The sequence below is a fragment of the Mus caroli genome, chromosome 3, assembly GCF_900094665.2.
Source record: "Mus caroli chromosome 3, CAROLI_EIJ_v1.1, whole genome shotgun sequence".
Lineage (NCBI taxonomy): Eukaryota > Metazoa > Chordata > Mammalia > Rodentia > Muridae > Mus > Mus caroli.
In genome coordinates, this window is record NC_034572.1 from 95,215,829 (window position 1) to 95,235,382 (window position 19,554).

The following is a 19,554-nucleotide window of genomic DNA, read 5'->3' on the forward strand; positions in this document are numbered from 1 at the left end:
ACACACACACACACACACACACACACACGCGCGCGCGCACGCACGCACCCACGCACGCACCCACAAACACGAAAAGTAATGTTATCGATGTTATTGGCAGATGGTTAACAATGGAGAGCTGACTCCAGATTACCATCTCCCCTCTTTAGAATATGCAAGAATGTAATTAGATGCCTTCAGGATCCCTGCCTCTATCTGGAGCAGCTGAGGAAAGGCAGGGAAAGCCAGGCAGGCAAGGCTTTCAAGGTAAACGACTCCACAAGCAATGTGCTCCACAGTAAGTTCTACCGGCAACCGCTAGAATCATTAAGAGAAACGAGACAATAAAGACCAAACTTTATTTATTGATCCTTTTCCACCTCCCCCTGATAGCCACGGGAAATAATTTTATTTCTCAGGTTATCATGAACATTATTCTAAATCAAGACCTGCAGAGTGTGGCCTAGCTACAAAGCATTCTTGCAATCTGTTCCTATTATTGCCCAAATTTTTATCATCTAGCTTTCAGATTGGAGCCATTTGTAAGATATGTATCGGCTGCTATGTTGACAGCGGTATAGGCAAAGCTGAGCCCTGAAATAAAGACTTGGTGATGCTTCGGTTATCAAAGACACTGAAACGGCCAGGCCCGTACAGGAGACCAGGTGCCTGCGGAGTCCTAGAAAGATCCCCCTGTCCTCATGTGAGCTGGAGACGACCACACACACAAGCAAACTCGCAAATCTTAATAGTGAATGCCTCTACTGGAGTTCCTGCCTCAACAAATGAAAACCCTTTGTCTGCCTAAGTCTGCCTCTGAGAGATTTGGCATCAGGGGAGCATGCCAATGTTCACCCAGACAGTCCCTTGGTGATGGGAATGCTGTGTGTACACATTAAACAAGTTACAGCCAACAGAGAATATGAAATAAAGTCACACATGGCAGTACTTCAAAAATGCCATCCCAAAGCAAATATGGTTCTACTAGAATTGGGCTTTAAAAAAAAAAAAAAAAAAAAAGTTCAGTGAAGTGCCACCGAGTGGTGGCAGCGGTAGCGACTGTGCACACCTAAAATCTCAGCACTCGGAAGGCAGAGGCAGGCAGATCTGTGAGTTTGAGGCCACAATAGCCAGGGTTACACAGAGGAAACCCTGTCTCAAAAATTCCTAAAAAGCAGTTCAGTCAAGAGCTCACTACTGTGCTTAGAACATACAATGTCTCCTATAAGCTCATGTGTTTAAACACCTAAGTCTCCATGGTTTTGGAATCTTTTAAGAGGTTAGGGTCTAGCTGGAAGTATACTCTGGCTTCACCTCCTGGTTGCTCTCTATTTCCTGTTCTACCAAGAAGTGAGATGGAGAAGAACACCAGATACACACTCTTGCCAACATGGAACAACCTGCCTGCCACCCTCTCTATCAAGGACCAAGCAGACCGAATCCACAAGCGCAAATAATCCCATCCTCTCTTTCAATTGCTTCTTGTTGGGCATCTGCTCATGACAAGAAAATGGCCAGTGTATTAAGATACGCTGGACAAATATGAATTATTAATTCAATAAACAACTGCAGTGTAAGAAACACCAAGCTAGGCCACAGGCACATGAGGGGTGTGTCAGGCATCCTGAGGGATAACAGTATTACACTATGCTAACAAGAGCTGTGAGCCTACAAGAAGCAAGCACTCCCTTCCATGGGGTGAAGGAGGCTTCATGCAGGGTCACTATGCCAACTGCATCTTTGAGAAATGGTGAGGTAACGGGGCGGCTGAACACAGACACAGAAGGTGAGTGGCTTCAACAATGATCTCCACGCAGAGTGGGTACCCAGAGCACATGTGAAAGCCATGGGATACCCTGGGGTCCTCTCCTCTACTGAACAACAGGGAAGGGAAATGAGAGTCAAAGCTGGAGGTGGCAGCTGCGCTGAAGGGTTTGGGAAGCTAATAGCCAGTGAAAACCATTTTCCAAAGGAAACAGTAGGGCAGTAGTCTCCAACCTTCTTTACGCTGCAACCCTTTAATACAGTGCTTCACGTTGTGGTGACCCCAACCATAAAATTATTTTGTTGGCATTTCATAACCATAATTTTGCTACTGTTCTGATCATAATTTAAATATCTGATATGTGGGATATTTGATACAAAACCCCCAAAGGGATCGAGACCCATAGGTTAAGAACAGCCAGTGAGGTCCAGACAGGTTGAAATGTCCAGCTGAAGGGATGGCGTAACTAACAGGTCACAGGGTGAAGAAGGGTGGTCCAGAGAGTGAAACCTGATTGATTCTCTCAATAGATAGTTCTTGTGTGATAGTTCCCAGGCCTGCAGTCCTCTGTAGCCATTTATATCCAGAAATCCCTTAGCCTTCACACGATGTTCCTTGGGTCACAAGGGAGAAAGGAGGCTTGAATCTACCTGAATGAGAACTAACGGGTTCTTTCCAGCCAATGCTTCCTCTGCCTCCACTAACCATTACCTCCTGCATCACAGACAGTGATGGCACGGAAGACTGTCAGAGACAGAGAGCCTCTACAGCCAAGGAACAGACTCAGGTCACAACGAACACACACACTAGACCGTTAGTTAACTGAACTCAACCTGACAGTGTGCTTCCAGTTCTGGGGCCTCTGAGAGACTGTGGCAGGCTGAAGCCATAAATCTTTAATGCTGCATTATGAAACTGTGGGGCTTAGAGTGTGTCAACTTAGCTAAGCACAAACTACTCTCCCAAGTCATCCTCTCCCTGTGACTCTGGGCAGGTCTTGGACAGGACAGAGCTTCACCTAAGACTTGGGAGGGAGGAGGGCAGCCAAGGGCCTTCTGCTCTGGTGGTCCTCAAGTTTAAGGCAGGGGGGAGACAGAGCAGAAGTGCCCTTGAGCCCAGCTTGTCTTTGCTCTTTGTCTGCTGTCTCTTGCCAGATGTTGCTCTTATAGACTCCATGGCACCACCCCCACCCTCCCACCCTCAACCCCTCCACCCCCCCTCCCACCAAGACCACTGGGTACTTGGATGCCAGCACAGAAGTAAGCAATAAGGTAGATATCCTTCAGATCCCCAAAACAGTCTCTGGAGACTCCAACTGCTTGGTTCCTGGTTTCTCCAGTCTTCATCTTGCCCACCCACCCAAGCACAGGAGGGCCAATCAGTGACTGGCTCCTGACCAACTGACTCCCCTTTCAACCTCACTTCTTCGACTCTTATGGTAGTTGTGTGAAATTCCTATCCCATAATATTCATAGTAGCTCCACCTCCCTACTGGAACTTAACCAAATGCTGAATCTATGCCCTTAAGGACTTGGTACCAAACCAGAACCACTGGATGGTTACAGCACTGCTCTCTACAGTCTGTAAACTATGCTCACATGATTCAATACTCACCCAGGAGAGGATTAAATAAGGAAACTGAGGTCCAAAAATGACATATGACCAAATGATAATTTTCTTTTTTAAAGGAGATGCAAAAAAAAAAAAAAAAAAAAAAAAAAACCACCTTGAGGCAAGCTGTACCGTTGACTAGACAGAATAACCCAATAAACACAAGATGATTTAAAATGTCTCTCTGACCATGGACCACAGACAAGGCTGAAGCACCAGCTATTCATCCACAAGGATTACTTCAGCACATTCTATAAAATTAACAGCTGCTGGAGACCCAGGCACTGCCTAGCATCCCTTGCCACTCAGCCATGCTCAATCCTCTCCACCTACAAACTGGCCAGCACTGCCTGCCAAGTTCTGTGTGAACACCTGGTCCTCTCTGAGCTACACATCTAAAGAGAAAAGAGGATAGCATCAGGCTTAAACTTGCAAAGGGACAAAGATGCCTGAGCCGAACGCGGGGTAACACTCCCTGACTCCCTACTTGGTTAGATTCTGTATTACTGTTTCTTAAACCAGTCTTTCGTCTTGTCTTCCTCTGACTCATGCATCCCTCCTCCAGCAGGACCTAGAACCTGTTCTGGAAGTTCAAAGGTACTGGGGGTGGAGTGCAGTCTATCCCAGCCTCCCTGATAAGGCTCAGTAAAGAGGGGAGTGTGAGCCTTTGTCATGCAAGGAGTCAGATGGGAAGATTCTGAGTTTGTGTGCCTTTTAAAGAAAAGATGGCCACTAGTAAGACAGGAATGAAACTGCCTTGCATTCAGAAACTCTTTGTGTAGACTCACTGTGTGTAGAGTCATGGGAATTGATAGGCTCCCTATTGGCCTATGAACAAGCATTTCAGGAAAGTCTCAGCCTGAAAAACAGACAAAAATAATTGTGGTCAACTCTATCACAAGACATGAGAGACTTAATCAGATGACATTTTCCCAAGACTCAGCCTTTTCCATGTAAAGACTCTACATATAGCCCACCTTTTTATAGAGAATGACCTCAATCAAGTCCAATCTGGGAAGCATGTGATCAAGTTACTTAAAACAAAGAAACAAAACAAATAGTATGCTTTAAGTTTATGGCTTTGTGTTGGACAACGTGTATGGCATGTGTGTGGCTCTTCTCGAAGGCTTGCAACACACCCTCTCCCTTACAGTCATCCTGTACTCCAGCTGCGAGCTTTCTTTATTCATTCAAAGTCAACTTCTGGGGGGGGGGGGGGGGCACACACCTGTAATCCCAGCACTTGGAATAAAAAAAAAAAAAGGATCTTAAATGTGAGGCCAGATTAGGATTTATCATGTGCTTTCAATACCAGCCTGGCCTCCATAGGGAGACCTTGTCTCAAGAAAAAAAACAAAACAAACAGAAAATAAAACAAACAGCCAACAAGCTCTTATAAACCAGTGTATTTCTTTGCCTGCATTCTTCCATCTGCTTGGAAAACCCACCCCCTCTCAGCCAGACAAAACCTACTGAATCTCGGGACCTAATGAGCTTAAATGAGTCCACACTGCTGAAACCTCCCTGCCCACCCAGACAGTGTTCCGACGGTGCCTACATAGGGCCAGCCCACCCATGAGCATTCCCGGCTGTCAGTCTCCCTCGCTGGATGTGAGACTAGAGGGACAGATGGCTTCCTGCACACCAAATCCCCAGCCCAGCTTGATGGTGTGGTACCTGTGGTCACTTCTCACTCCCCGAGGTCCTGGACTCTCAAAGGCATCACAAACCTTTGCTCCTCACCCTGGTGGGTGACCAGGTATTTAATCCCATTAACTTTAGAAACAGTCCCTCACTGAGACATTTTCAACCAAGCTCTTGGCCGAGCTCCTCGCAGAAAGTGAAGGGCACCTGACTGCAGCAAGTGTGGCACCTGGCAAAGTCAATGAGATGAGCTGCAAGCAGCACAGCAAGTGACACCCTGCCAGTCTCCATATTCTTAACCCCAGCTCCCAAGATGTCCCAGTACTCCACTTTGCGGTAGTAACAACCAGGTACCCAGGTGCTTCAGAGCCTTAACGAAAGGCTCTCTCTTAGACATGCCACTAAAGCCTTTAGAAAGGCATGCACAGAGCCAGGGGTGACCCTGGCAGTGGCACCAAAGAGTAAAGCCACACACCTGCCTTTTTAGCCTTTCTGCCAAAGCTCCTCTGTCTGAAGGAGCAGAAATGCTCTCCAACTTCCTTAAACTCTCCTCAACTTTCAGCCTTTAACAATCACTGGGCATGTCTCCAATGCCAGCTCTCTCTCCACTGATGTCAAACCTGTCAGCTATGGAATCAAGGGACCGTGTCTATGTCCTTATGTGCCCCAGGTTCTAGAATAATGACTGGCACAGGGTAGATAATAAAGGCTTGAGTGAGGCAGACAGTGAGACGTGGCATGGGTTTCAGGCAGCAGCTTCACTGTCCTACCCTGAGACGTGGCTCAGAGCTGGCTGCCTGCTACAACAGTGATGACAAGCAGACGGTCTGTGGTTGGGACCAACCCAGCCACAAGGTGCTGGAAACAAGCACTGGTGTGAAGGAAGTCTGGTCTCTTCACTGTGAACACTAGGAGGAGTCTTGGAAGTGGAGTGGGGGGAGCAGATGCTATGGTACGATGGGAAAGGCTATGCCAACCCCACAAAGAGAGGAAGGGGTGGGGACAGTAAAGGGACAATACATACTGAAAATCTATGAGTGGTGTGTCTTACATACAAGCTGCCAAGAGATAAACAGAGGCATTCCACAGGAAGGATGGAGACTTTCTTACCATCTGTATATGCATGTGTGTGCATATGTGTGGTATGTGTGCATGTGTATGCATATGTGTGGTATGTGTGCATGTGTGTACATATGTGTGGTATGTGTGCATGTGTGTATGAATGTGTGTGCATATGTGTGGTGTGTGTGCATGTGTGTGTGAATGTGTGTGCATATGTGTGGTATGTGTGCATGTGTGTGCATATGTATGGAATGTATGCATGTGTGTGTGCATGTGTGTGGTATGTGCGCATTGTGTGGTGTGTGCACATTGTGTGGTGTGTGTGCATGTGTGTGTGAATGTGTGTGCATTGTGTGATGTGTGTGCATGTGTGTGAACATATGTGTGTGCATTGTGTGGAATGTGTATGTGTGTGCGTGTGTGTGGTATGTATGCATGTGTGGTGTGTGCATGTGTGGTGTATGTGCATGTATGTGTTGTATGTACATCTGTATATGTGTGTATGTATACCATATAAACACTATATAATACGCACATATCCCACAGATGCTTTCTAAGCATGTACGTAAATCCAACCATACAAAGACTCATGCTGCTGCACACCGAGATGAACAAAAACCCTCCCTGCCTCTGTGACCCTCCAGGGGTGCCCGAAGAGAAGCACTTCCCCATTACTGATGTACCAAGTACTTTCTGGGACTCATACTGATATTTCAGATAAACCTGTTTGTGGGAATAAATGGTTATTAAAGTGGGACTCCAATGAATAAGCTACATGACTATATAAACCTTGTTTCCGCAGAAAGCCTGCTAACATCCCATCCTTCCTCTAAAACTTATCTGTGCCTCTTCTCCGGGTGATAGTCCTTTGAAGAAACACTGTGTTAAACGACCTAAGGGGAACATCAGTAATTGTTTGGTGAGCTGTTTTCCTTGTAAGAAACAACCAAAAATAGGCGTATGGCCTGACTTATCACCTTCATTTAACAGCCTTGCTTCCTGGAAGTCCCAGAAGGCTTCATGTGCCATGTGTGCATGTGGCTAGGGCTGCTCTGTGGGCACTGGAGCTGCTGCCAACACCTTTCAGGGTGACTTTGCAACAGTCTTCCTCTCCACCCACTCCGCTGCCCAGAATTTAATATCCACAGCCCCTGAGGAGTCTTACCTTCCCAGCTTAAGTCAGCTAATCCCTAAATGGGATGCCGGGCTGGCCATGTTCATCTCCTCCCGTGGTCATTTTCCTACCTGAACACTGTGGCACTCGCTGGCCCACCTGCTCTGTGAACATTTCCCATGATAACAGCTCCTGGTCCAAGATATATCCCTTTAATTCTGACAGCCCCATATGCACAGCCATCTAATAACTCATTCACGCCGATCCTTAAAAGCATGAAGGATCCACCCCTCTGTTCAGTTACAACTGGCTCCATTTCTTCTTGGGACTGCCTTTCTTAATTCCTTTGTCATGTGTCACAGTGTTGGGAACATGGTAAACATTCCCCGATGCTGCAGAGGGAAAGCAGGAATGCCTTGTACTGCAAAGGAGACTAGCAGTCAGGCACAAATCATGTGTTCCTTCTAAAGCCACGGTCGTGCCCACGGACTAATATGACAAAGTACCCGCCATGTATCCAGCCCTCGGTCAGGCATCGTTGTCTTAACTTGGATTTACTGTATGGATTTCTCAATCAAGGATGACAGACTGTAATGTCTCCTAATAAATAAAAAAAACATTTGGATGTTCCAGCTTTCAGAAAATGGAAAAACGAATAGCTGTGCCAAGTGCTTTTTTTTTTAAAAAAAGAAATTCTTCACTGCAATATAAGCTAAGAGGCAACACCCTGGATCCACACCAAGTCTGATGCTGTTCCTGGTCATCCAGGGAAACTGTGTATTTAGAAAGCATGGCCCACCCTGTCAGCTCTAGAATAGTGGACACAATGTATTTAGAAAGCATGGTCCACTCCATTAGCTCTGGAATAGAGCAAAGTAACAAGTTACTTAGCTAACAGAATTCACCCCTAAAGGGGTCTCTCTTGGTCAATATCAGCATACAGACAAGTAGGATAGCACTGCTGAACTTAACTGCACCTCAAAGCATCCAGGGAGGACAGGGCAACAGGCAGTCCTTCAAGCCATAGTCCAGAAGCACAGGTTCCTACCAGTATCTCACAAGCTTTCTGGGTTGCATCCCTCAGTGGGATGGTATCCAGCAATATGCCAAATTTCAGCCAAGAGAGAAGAAAATGCCCGGGGAAACAGCAGGGTACACTTAGCTTACTAGGTCATGTGGGAGGAAGATGTCAGAATTTAAACTCTGCTACCCCTTTAAGAAGGGTGTCAATGTTTAGACACATCTAAATATCCAAATCCCTTCCTGCTGCACATGGTGGTGATATAGGCTTGCAATCCTAGAACTTGGGAGGCTGAAGCAGGAAGACCATGAATTTGAAGTCAGTGTGGGTGGGTGGGAGGGAGGAGAGAAGCTGAGAGCAGTAAAGGAGAGAGGGAGAGGGAGATAAACAGGGAGAGGGCACCGGCTGGGAACATGTACAAGTGCAAACACACTCCTGGAGGGCAGAGCCATCAATCAGGCTCCGTAGGAGACCCGAAGGATAAAGGTAGAAAACAATACCAGTTACATTTCTGAAGGCTGAGACTTAATCACACAGTTCCAACCTACTAACATCACATATCCTCAATCTAAACTTCCACCAACTACAAATAGAAGACAGTAATACAATTAAGCATGGGCCACTTTGAAATGCTATATGGATTTTATCCTTTGGGTTTTTTTTTTTTTTTTAACCTAACAATCAGTTTGGAAGCCCAGATGGCCTGGCGATAACTACCCCAGAACTCTAGAGAACCTAGAAAGAGACACCATCTCACAGCATAGGAAATGGGCTGGGATGAGGAGTAGTTGCTGATACACGGTGAGACGAGCAGACAATATCCAGTCTTGGTGGCACCAACCATTGGCCAGCCCCAGGCCAGTGAGAAACACCACCAAGGCATGGGCTGCAGACCTGAGCAGTGCTGGGGAAGATGGCAATGGGCCAGCAAAGCCAGGGCCAACCAAGAGACCCATATGGCCCACGGCAGGAGTCGGCATGCTCAAAGGAGTCTGGAGATAGAAGGGGAGCCTTTCAGAACCAGCTAAACTAATCCTTATTACAGGGGCTAAGAGCTACTCAGCAATTTGTTCAAGGTCAAGAAACCAGTGAGGAGATAGAACAAAGCCAGAATCCAAGCCTCTGGTCTTAAAAGACAGTGAGAGGATTGTTAGCACATATTAGCTGCTTGTATCAACTCCTTCCTAAGTGCAGAGATCCATCCAAATGATGTGTGAGCTTTAGTTCCTGCAGTTCTGTCACTTACAATATGACCCTGAGCAATTTACCTCACAGGTGCCTCAGTCTCTTCATCTAATGGTCGGGATAAGAACACTACCAACCTGGTGTGGTTACAAAGCCTACTCAACAAGTCAATACGTGGAAAGTGCAATGCCTGCTACGAGCCAACCACCACAGAGAAGGTGGCAAGGCTAGGGTATCATAATCAGCAGTTGTCACCATTTCCTTCCATACCCAGGACGGAGGCTTCTAGGAAGTCACACGGCTCTTGCCTAAGCATCCGAGGGCAACCCTAGTCTGGTATTAGCACTAAACTGACCAAAGCAGCAGAAAGGCTCTAGTTAAATGCTTCCTTGATGAGCGGCTGTCCCATCTATCATCCCACAGATTCTCTGTTGGAGACTCTAGACTGTGGACCCTCAAAGCCTTCTGCAGAGCCATCAAGCCTTGAAGTCTCATTCACCTGTCTGTCCTACTTGACCTCCTTGGCCACCTTCCCTGTGATGTTCTCCGAGGCTCTGAGTCCTTGGTCCCCCATCCTTCTAACCTCATTCCATGGAAAGGCATGATGTCATTCCTCCTACGTGCCAAATTTGGTGGATTAAACACAAAAGCAGGCTGGCAACTTCCGCCGTATGCCCACACTACCCCGTCCTTCAGTGCTAATTCATGCCTCCCACGTCCAGCAAGCCCAGCACTAACCCACCGTGCTCACTGCCTCTGACCATGACCTTTACCTCAGCACTCACTGGGAAAGCCATGCAGCCGTCTATTCTGTGTGCTAAGCCTCCTTGAAGACTAGAATACCCCACTCATTAGAGCATCCAGGCCTCCTAGGAATCCTGCTCAAACGCCGATTCAGACTCAGCACACTAGACTCGATTGGGAGAGTCCAGGCGCAGCTGTGCTCCCAGGCCACACTTGAAATGTATATGCACCGACTGGAACATCTGCATTTTAAACATAATGTTTACACTGATGACAATCCTACAAGAGAGGAATTCTGCCCATTTTCCAGAAATGGAAAGTGAGGTTCAAAGTAGCAGAGAAACTTGTCTAAGGCCCACAGTGCAGGAGGCAGACTTCAAAGGAGGGTTGGTTGGTTCCAAAGCCTAAACCCAGTCTTTGTTCTCCATGGAGGTCATTTTCAACCCAGAGTTGGGGTGGGATGGGAAGGGTACTAGGTATAGAAATGTAATGGATGTCTGTAACAAATCACTGAAGGCTCCTTAGGTACTATAAACAGAAAAGAGATGGGCAGAGCCTGGTGCTCAGAGGTGGAGCACTTGCCTAGCGTGCACCAAGCCTTGGGTGGGATGTCCACCACCACTTTTCTTTCCTTTACTCTTTTCTTTTTCGTTTTTAAATTTTTTATTATTTTTTTATAATTTTTCAAAGAGTCACCCAAGGGAGCTAATGAGCTGGCTCAGTAAACGAAGTGCTTGCTATGCAACCAAGAAGACCTGAGTCTGATTCCTAGCGCTCATGTAAAAAGCCAGGCGTGATGCACATTTGTAACCCCAGGACCAGAGTGGTAAAGATAGATGGAAACCTGGGGCTTACAGGCCAGCGAGTCACACACATAAACACACACACACACAGAGAGACAAACACACAGAGACACGCACACACCATAGACACACATGCATGCATACACACTCAGAACACATAAAAACAGCCATCTGGGAGAAAGTTAACTCTACTGATCCAGACATTAGATAACACCCAGAAACTTTAAACATGCAGAGAAGAAATGAGACATACAGAAAACTTCTCCCTACAATGTCTGGGGACGATGGTGACATTCTAGAGTGGCACCAGCTAAGAGGATGCAGGGACCGTGCTCCACACTACACCACTCCTCCAAAACCCTGCCTGCACCTCCTCATCTCTGTTTGGACCATGCAGAGCCAGGGACTCTCCCTGAGTTCCAACCTCACTGCCCCTGTGCTGTGGAGTCCAGCCCGTTCCCCAGGCGGCTCTTCCACATGCTGGTGTCTCCCGGATCCTACTGAACAGGTACCACCTCGCACTGTTCTTCTACTTGGCACCCCCTTGGGGAGGCCGGTGACAGCCTCTGAGTCAAGAGCCTCCTTACCTGTTCACCCCTGAGCTCTTGTTCTCAACCCCACCTTTACTACACAGTCAAACTTTAGTGTCCCGAGCCCAAGGGCAACCTCGTGAGGGCTATGCTTACCACGAACCTCCACACCAGGCCCACACTTTTCTCTCCATCCTTCTGGTTTGCAGCAGCACTTTCCGCCTCCACTCCCTGTTTAGCAAGCCAGCTCCCACGCGGCTCTGCTTCGTTCCCAATAGGATACTCTGCTGGCTCTTTGCCCAATCCTAGGATGATGACTTCTAGAACTTTCCCTGCTCACCTGCTGCCAACCCAACTCTTTCACCCACTTTCTGTGAAGATCCTAATCCCACATCTAATACACCTTGTGCTGCCATGTAGGGTAGAGCTGAATCTGCCCTGCTCTGCTCACTTCAGACGCCTCAGCACTCAAGATGCCCGATCTACGTAAACGACACTGGCTCAGGGTCACAGATGAGCTGCACACCATGCATGTATCACTAGCTACTTGCCTTCTTCCTTCCTTCCTTCCTTCTTTGTTTTCTTTTCTTTTTCCCCCTAAAGTCTTGCTAGACAGCCTAAGCTAGCCTTGAACTCTCAATCTTCCTGCTTCTGCCTCCCCAAACTGAGATTACTAGTAGACACTAGCAAATCTGACTCCATTTCCACTTTCAAACGGCTCATGCCGAGGAAGGGATGGGAGAGCCGAGGTTCCCTAGGTGAACGTGGTATCTGCTCGCCTTTACCACTGCACACGCAGGCTCAAGGGCCTGGAGGTGGCCTCTGATGGTGAGCTCCCAGGGTCCACACACCAGAAATCCTGATGCACCTGCAACCCTCATGAAACTGACAGGGATTCCTTACCCTGGCCCACAGGCTGCAATGTGCTGGCCTAGTCCAGCTTTAAACAAGAACAAGGAAGAGCCGTTTCCAACATATTCTTGGCTCATGATCGCCTTTAAAGTCTGAGAAGTAACCTATCCGGCTGCAAAGTGCTTCTATGTCATTTAGATTCCATGGCAGCACGCCTTCTGCAATGGACCTTGAACCTGTGAGCACGACTCCGCTCTTTAATGTTCTCAGCCAGATTCACCCAAGACAGAACAGCATCCGAAACGTGGTCCCTCGGTCCCCTGAAACATTCCAAGTGATGCTGGCGCTTCCACGTTCCAGCTGCTCGTGAAGGTGTAAAACAGGCTGCAGGTAGAGCCTTGGAATGCTTAAACTTAAATCATGCCACATAGCAACTCCATCACCCAGCACAAACATTCAGGGAACACTGAGTGAAATAAACATTCAAAGAGCATAAACACACATTTCCATTGTCTTGTCTCCTGGGAATCACACTGCTAGTATGTGATGCATTTGCCACTGGGTCTGAGTCTGCTCCTTCCCCAATACTACAGTTTCTGTGTGTGTGTGTGTGTGTGTGTGTGTGTGTGTGTGTGTGTTGGGGGACAAAGGGGGTAACCATCACCAACTCTGCCAACTCTAGCATTTCGCCTTTTCCAGAAGATAAATTATTTAGAATTTTTTTGCCAGTTCGAGTGATTTTCCCATAGCAGAGTCAAATGGCCCAGCAGCCCTGCCTTAAAGAAACCAATGCAATTAAAGCAAACAGCTATGAACTGGTCCTGACAGCTTCTACCAACTTCATTTGATAAAGTGAGACACAGACACACTCCGACAGACAAGCCCACACTTTATTCCCTGCCAGACGCAGCGCCAATCCATACATATAGAATCATCTATAGGAGAAAAATCAGCTCAGCAGCTCATCGCTAAAACCAAATAGCCATATAAAAGCCGCCTAGCCCGACTGCCTTGTAAGGAATATCACTGACAACTACCGCTCCTATCCAGCAGGCTAATAAGAATAATTATAGCCAGGGCAGGCATTAATCAGCTTGGCAGATACAGGAATTCTGTTAACAAGACTGAAATAAGTGCCAAGAAATCTCTGAAGACCACAGCACTTCAAAGGCTGTTTAAGCTAGAGGGATTCACGCGTGTTTCTCCTGCGAGCCTTCCTCCTTACGCAGTGCCCTGTGGAGCAGCAGCAGCAGGCTTCGTCTGAGCCCCATTCCTCTGAGCAGGCAATGAGGACCTGCAAGGTTGCAGGTTGTCACACCTGAGAGGTGCATGCTGACACCATTACTCCCTTCTGCATTGCACCTGGGCCCCACACACCCCTGATCCTATTTTTAATTCCAGCTTTGTATTCTGACCACGATCATCTTTTCTTCATCTAAATCTCAAACAATGGGCAGCACACGGGCACAGTGAACAACGGCCAGCTGATCCTTAGCACCCACGGGATAGAGTCCTGCTATGACTGAACATGTTGTTTCACCACTCTGGGTACCTAGTTCCTCATCATTTATAAGGAGAATATAACTGAGTCTTTCCCAAGATCTGAATGACTGACAGATCCTAACTTTCAAGTGACAGCTACCGGTGCCCTGTGCCTGCCAGGTGCACAGAGGCCTTACAGAAGCCACTAGAGAAGAATAAGGCTGAGGGTGAGGCTCAGTAGTAAAGTGTACAAGCTTCCAGTTCATTCCTTAGCACCACCAAAAAAAAAAAAAAAAAAAAAGACGAAGTTTATCTTGTGTCATGCATCCTCCATGAGACTTCTTGGTGTCTCCAAACCCCAAATCCATCCTTCTGTTTTCCACGGTAGCTGGCAGATGGCTGCCAGGTTTCGCTGTGTTCTCTAGCTTCCCTTGCAGCTAGTGTGACATGGAACTAAATTGTCTCCAATGGAATACACACAGAAATGATGTCACTTCCAGGCTTTGCCCATGAAGTACCCATTATAATATCCAAGCTGTCTCCCTCCTTTGTGGGGCTGGAAAAGTAAGGATGACAGATAAAGTGATCCTGAAAACCAGGATGGTCACCAACCTGGGACCAGAGGGCTGTGTGAAACAAGGGCCTACCCAAACTCTCCCTCAGAAGCACTCCACAGTTGGGGGTGGGGGGAATGTTTGAACCACTGCGCCAGAATTGTGCAATTAAGGCAGAACAGCCTACCTAATTAGCATAATACCCTTTTACAGCAATTGAATTTGAAAATATAGGTGTGATACCTTTGTCATTTAAAAGCTATCTTAGCAGATTTGCATTTTTAAAAAAGATGTAGAGAATCTATTAATGACTCTCATGGCTACCCACAAATAATAAAATAAGAAAAGGAGATACCCATCTATATGTGCTCAGTTAGTCAAACACATCCTATGTATGAGAGTTGTACAGCCTAATATTAAGAGAATAGAGAGAGAGCAAGACCAATGGGGTCCTGCCTCTGGAGGATAATCAGGTGGGGATGTAAGACTTGGGAACGGGAGCCATGGACATAAGACAAAGGCTGCCTGGCCACCTACAAGGCGCCAAAATTTCACAATTCAGACCGCTCCACACCTCCCCTAACACCCCCTACCTCACCAGTCATCTTTCTCTCTCCCTCCTCCCAACTCATGGAACAACTCGGGTGCCATTTCTGAAGGAGCAGTGCACTTCACTCACCCACACTTTATGCTTTTCCCCAAGCCCTGGGATGCTCTTCTATCCTTTCTTCCAAAATCCTAATTATTCTCGAGGCTCAGCTCATATGTCACCTCTTAGGTAAAAGCAACTCCAAACACCAAGTCAAAATGAACCCCTTCCTTCCCGCCCTCCACCCCCCCCCCCAAGTGCTGAGCTGGGGTCAATAAACTGTTTTTACCACTGTCTACAACAGCCCAGTCAAGCACCCAGTGCGGTGCTATACCTTGGTCACTGCCGGCTGGGGCTGAGTGAGTCTGGCCCACTGGTCGGGGCTTAGTGAGAAAGCTTCAAGAAGTGAGCTTCAGAGGCAGAGGGTCTTAGACAGGGAAGAGAGGTGGCAGGCAGGCTAGAAGGTGCAACAGATTCCGTGAAGAGTAGCAAACAGGTGCTTAGAATGAAATCTCTAAAGCAGAAAGAGGAGAAAGCAAGCACAAGGGACCTCTATCTCCTTCAAGAAAAGTCACAAGAGCTCAATGCACACTGGTGCGAACCCCAAAATCATCCGTTAGGAAAATGGTGACCTTAGAGGAGAGCTGGAGAAAACCTGTCAGTCGAGGAGTCAGAAGTTGTCTTCGTAAGGAGCCCCCAAGGCCTTGGCTACAACAGGGGAATCAGAAGGATGGACACAGTCTGAACTTGTGCTTGGGCTGGGGTTCAGGCGAAGCCCACAGAGGGGTTACCATACAAGTAGCAGCAACTTCACGATTCCGTTCCGGCAGCAAGACCCAAGGGAAGACCATCTTGCCTATGAACACACTCCACTTCCAGGCTCAATGGATGTGGAAAATGATGCTACACTGGGAAGCTGCCTCAGAGGTCAGGCTGAAGCTGCACCTAGTGAGGTATCCAGGGGCAGAGTTTGTAGATGGCACATCAATGGTTCAGAAATTGTTAGGTGAATCTGCACAGGGCAGTCACAGTCACATCCAAAAGTCTTTAAGTCTCATCAAGGCTGGATGCACAGGTATACCACCATGATTCATTCCCCCAAGCTGTGCGTTCCCGACCCTGGGCTGTTGGTTATGGTTTATTTATTCACTTGGTCTGAGGAATGGAATCCAAAACTTGGCAAAGATAAACAAGCACAGAGCTACAACCCCAGGCCCCCAAGGGCATCCTTTTTAAACTTCTACCTCATGCTACCCTCTCAACTGGTTCACCCACAGACTATACACTGACCACTCTAGGGAGAGTCAGTCACACAAACCACAAAGTGAGTAGCAGATGGGAGTGGTGCCCAAGCAATCTGTGCAATCACAGGCCACGGTCCTGCTTGACCCAGCCATATAAGCCAATTAAATGGTGGCGACTGTCCCTAGCAATATGCAACAAATACACAACTTACAAAGACTGATGCCTAGCAGATCAGAAACCACAGAAGACCACTGGATGTTTTCTGTACATGGGTTGTGGCTGGAGAATTATGTCTAGGGGAGTTCTTGGAGGGAGTCATTTCCAGAAAACCCCTCTGAGGTGAAGTATCACAGTAGCAGCCAGAAAGGCTAGTTCGCAGGCAGCCAGGACTCATGGGGGGCTGGGACAGTAAAGTCCTAATGCCAGCAGAAGGGGAGTGGTGGAGGGAGGTCCCCACGGGGATCCTCACACCATCAGAAGTGCAGTCATTTAGCCCCAGTGCAGCTGAGGCCTGGCTGGGATAGACAACACACACCACGTGCTCTGGGAAAGCTTGAGATACATCTTCTGCAGGGGCTTGGAAGGGAACCCAGGGCTGGGTCTGGAATTCTGCTTGTCCTAGATGACACTGGTCACAGGGAACCACGCATATAACCACACTTGGGGATCTCTGCCTTCCTGAACCAAGGCAGGCATTAAATAAATACATCAAGTGGCTGTTTAAGATCACCCTGTGTATCTACGTGAAGATGGTGTCTGTGTAAGGAGTGAATGGAAAATGGAGGGGGGGGAGCCCAGGAAAGATTCCATGGGTGGGTGAGGGGATACTGGGCCAAACCACTGAGAGGCACCAAGGGTTTCCAGAGGGTAAAGGAGAAAGGGGCAGTAACGAGGGAAGTAACAGGTAGAAAAGTTGGAAAAGCTGGGCTCTCGGGTCTTTGTGTATAAATCCGAGCCTAGCTAGCTTCAAGAGACGCTGGAAGGCAACACTGAGGCAGATTTGGCTAGATGGCAGGGATGGTACAAGACTGTCACAGTAACGCTGGGCTACCCAGTGACCTTCGTGGGAGGAAGTTGGATTCTCTTGCTTCCCTGGAAAAGCAACTCAGCATGGGCTAGCGAGTGAAGAGAGATCCCGACCGGCCTCGGCTATGGCGGGACACAGCAAAGGCTCACATTTCCGCCCAGCCGGGTACGCGGGCCGGGGCCGCCCGCACCTTCCGGGGCCGGGAGTTCAAGGTGAGCCCGGCTCCCGGTGGCCAACAGGTAGAGAGCGCTGTGGGAGAACCGGCCACGAGCCACTCCCCCGGCACACGTGAGGACCCGGCTCGGTCAGGCCGGGCGGCTCCGGATACCCGGAGCGCGGGCCCAGGAGGATGTGCACCGGGCTCCGATCGGCCCCACATCGCTCCCCGCCCGGCCGGCGGCCCGGCGCTTCCGATCCCGGTCTCCCGGGAGCCGCCCCGGGCGCCCCGGGTGCCCCAGGCCCCGAGCGGCAGCCGCGCCCCCCCGGGACCCAGCGCCCCACCGCGCCCCGCCGCGCCCCACGCGCACTCACCCAGCGACAGGAGCGCCAGCAGCAGCGGCCTCGGCGCCGGGCGCCCCATGCTCGGCCGGCCGGAGCGACTCTCCGCCTCCTCCTCCTTCCCCGCCGCCGCTCCTCCTCCTCCTCCTCCAGCTCCGGCTGCTCCAGAGTCGGCTGCTCCGCCGGGCCGCGCGCCTGCTCCGCTCTCCCCGCCGGCCGAGCGAGCCCAGCGCCGGCGCGGACGTGCGCACCTGGCTCGTCGCGGCCCTCCTCCTCCTCCTCCTCTCCCGCCCTCCGCCAGCCGCCGGGCCCCGGAGCCGGCCTCGCCGATCCCAGGGCGCAGCAGCCCGGACCGCCTCCCGAAAGCAAAAGGGAAGAGCCGTGGCGTCCGCCCGCCCGCGCCTCCCACCCGGCGCTTTGCCAGCAACAAACACAAACTTTCCCAAGCCCCTCCCCGCTCCAGGTAACGGAGGAGGCGCTGGGGCCACCCGCTTAAAGGGGAGGAGACGCCCGAGCCCACTCAGCCTTCCCCTCGGGCCCCCAACCCTCGAAAAACTTTCCTCCGACCTTTAAAAGTTGGCCTGGAAGACTTGTCTGGAAACCTCATCTTTTGGGCCCTATCCGGGGACGCCCGGCATTCCTTCGCGGTGGAATCCCCACGAGTGTCTCGCAGCCAGCAACCCACACGTACACCCTCTGGTCTCCAGCTAAGCATGCCACCAGCCACCTGCTTAGCCCTTGCTAAAAATAATTACACAGATAGGAATGAAAGAGCTTCAAAGGCAGTGAATTCCCACCCCCTCATGGTCCAGAGGCCTGATGTGCTTGGGAGAGTTGGCCAGGGACTCTCAGCCAAGCATCAAATTCAACAAGGCTCTAACCCACCACCCTGTAGCTGGGTGGGCCTGCCTCCTTCCTGGCCCACGTCCCTCCTCTCCAGGGTCCCTGTGGTACTAATTAGAACAACTTCCAACGAAGGTACCCATAAAAGAAAAGAAAACCCACACCATCTATTATTAGCCATAGTGCTTCAAATGGTATGTCTGCCGCCTGAGACTATATTCATTGCTTTAAGTGGACACAACTGGGTTTCCATTAAAGACTCTTTTTCCTCCCACAATAGAGTTTTGTGCTTTGGATTTGAATACAAAAGACTCCACAGCCCTGGGGGGGGGGGGGAGCGGTGATCAGCGTTCCTTGTTTAAAACTTCCCAAGGATGAATCAGACATTCAGAAAGGCTCACTGGTATCCAGTGACCCCCTCCGTCGCCCGGGCCTTTCATTAATATTTGTAAAACAAATCACAGATGTTCCTGGGGAAGCTGCAGAACATTAGGCTTGCTCTGATTTCCACAAGCGTTTCTCGTTTCTCGTTTCTGCCAACGTCTGACATGAGACTGACTGGCCAGGTGTGAACCCTTCCGAAAGAGACTCTTAAAAATTTATTCCCAGCCAGGCATGGTGACCTCCACTGCACTCTGTAGGTAGAGGCAGGATGGGCTCAAGGTCATCTGTCCCTGGCTTCAAACAGAGATAAAGGCGGGCTTGGGCTACGTGAGACCCTGTTTCAAAAGACCAAAATAAACAAATTCCTGGTGGTTCAACAATGGAGGTTCACTTACTGTCACAAAGTGGTAACAATTAAACAGAGATAAAATGGTATGGTAACTTTGGTGTTGAGTATATTTCCGCCTCAATCTTTTTTTTTTTTCTTTTAATTTCTGTCTTGCCACCAAGCCTTTCCCAGAGTTTCCCCCACCCCCATCCATGCTCCTGTTGTTCTTTTTCCCAGAATTTTTGTAGGAAGGTCAATTTTCTTTTGTTTCTTTCCATTCTATCAAGCCTGAAT

General features: G+C 49.1%; 1 protein-coding gene across 3 annotated transcripts in view; it reads right to left on the reverse strand.

The window, feature by feature from the left end:
• The window catches only part of Ptgfrn (prostaglandin F2 receptor inhibitor), a 70,879-nt gene extending 52,530 nt beyond the window's left edge, over positions 1–18,349 (reverse strand). For 2 of the 3 annotated variants that reach the window (XM_029475489.1, XM_021158115.2), the window contains exon 1: positions 17,739–17,964. In XM_029475489.1, coding sequence (XP_029331349.1) covers positions 17,739–17,787 — 49 coding nt within the window. In that variant the 5' untranslated portion in view covers positions 17,788–17,964. Of the gene's footprint in view, positions 1–17,738; positions 17,965–18,272 lie in introns of those variants that run through there. The other variant, XM_029475488.1, reaches the window with a different exon arrangement.
• Between the last annotated feature and the right edge of the window lie 1,205 nt (positions 18,350–19,554).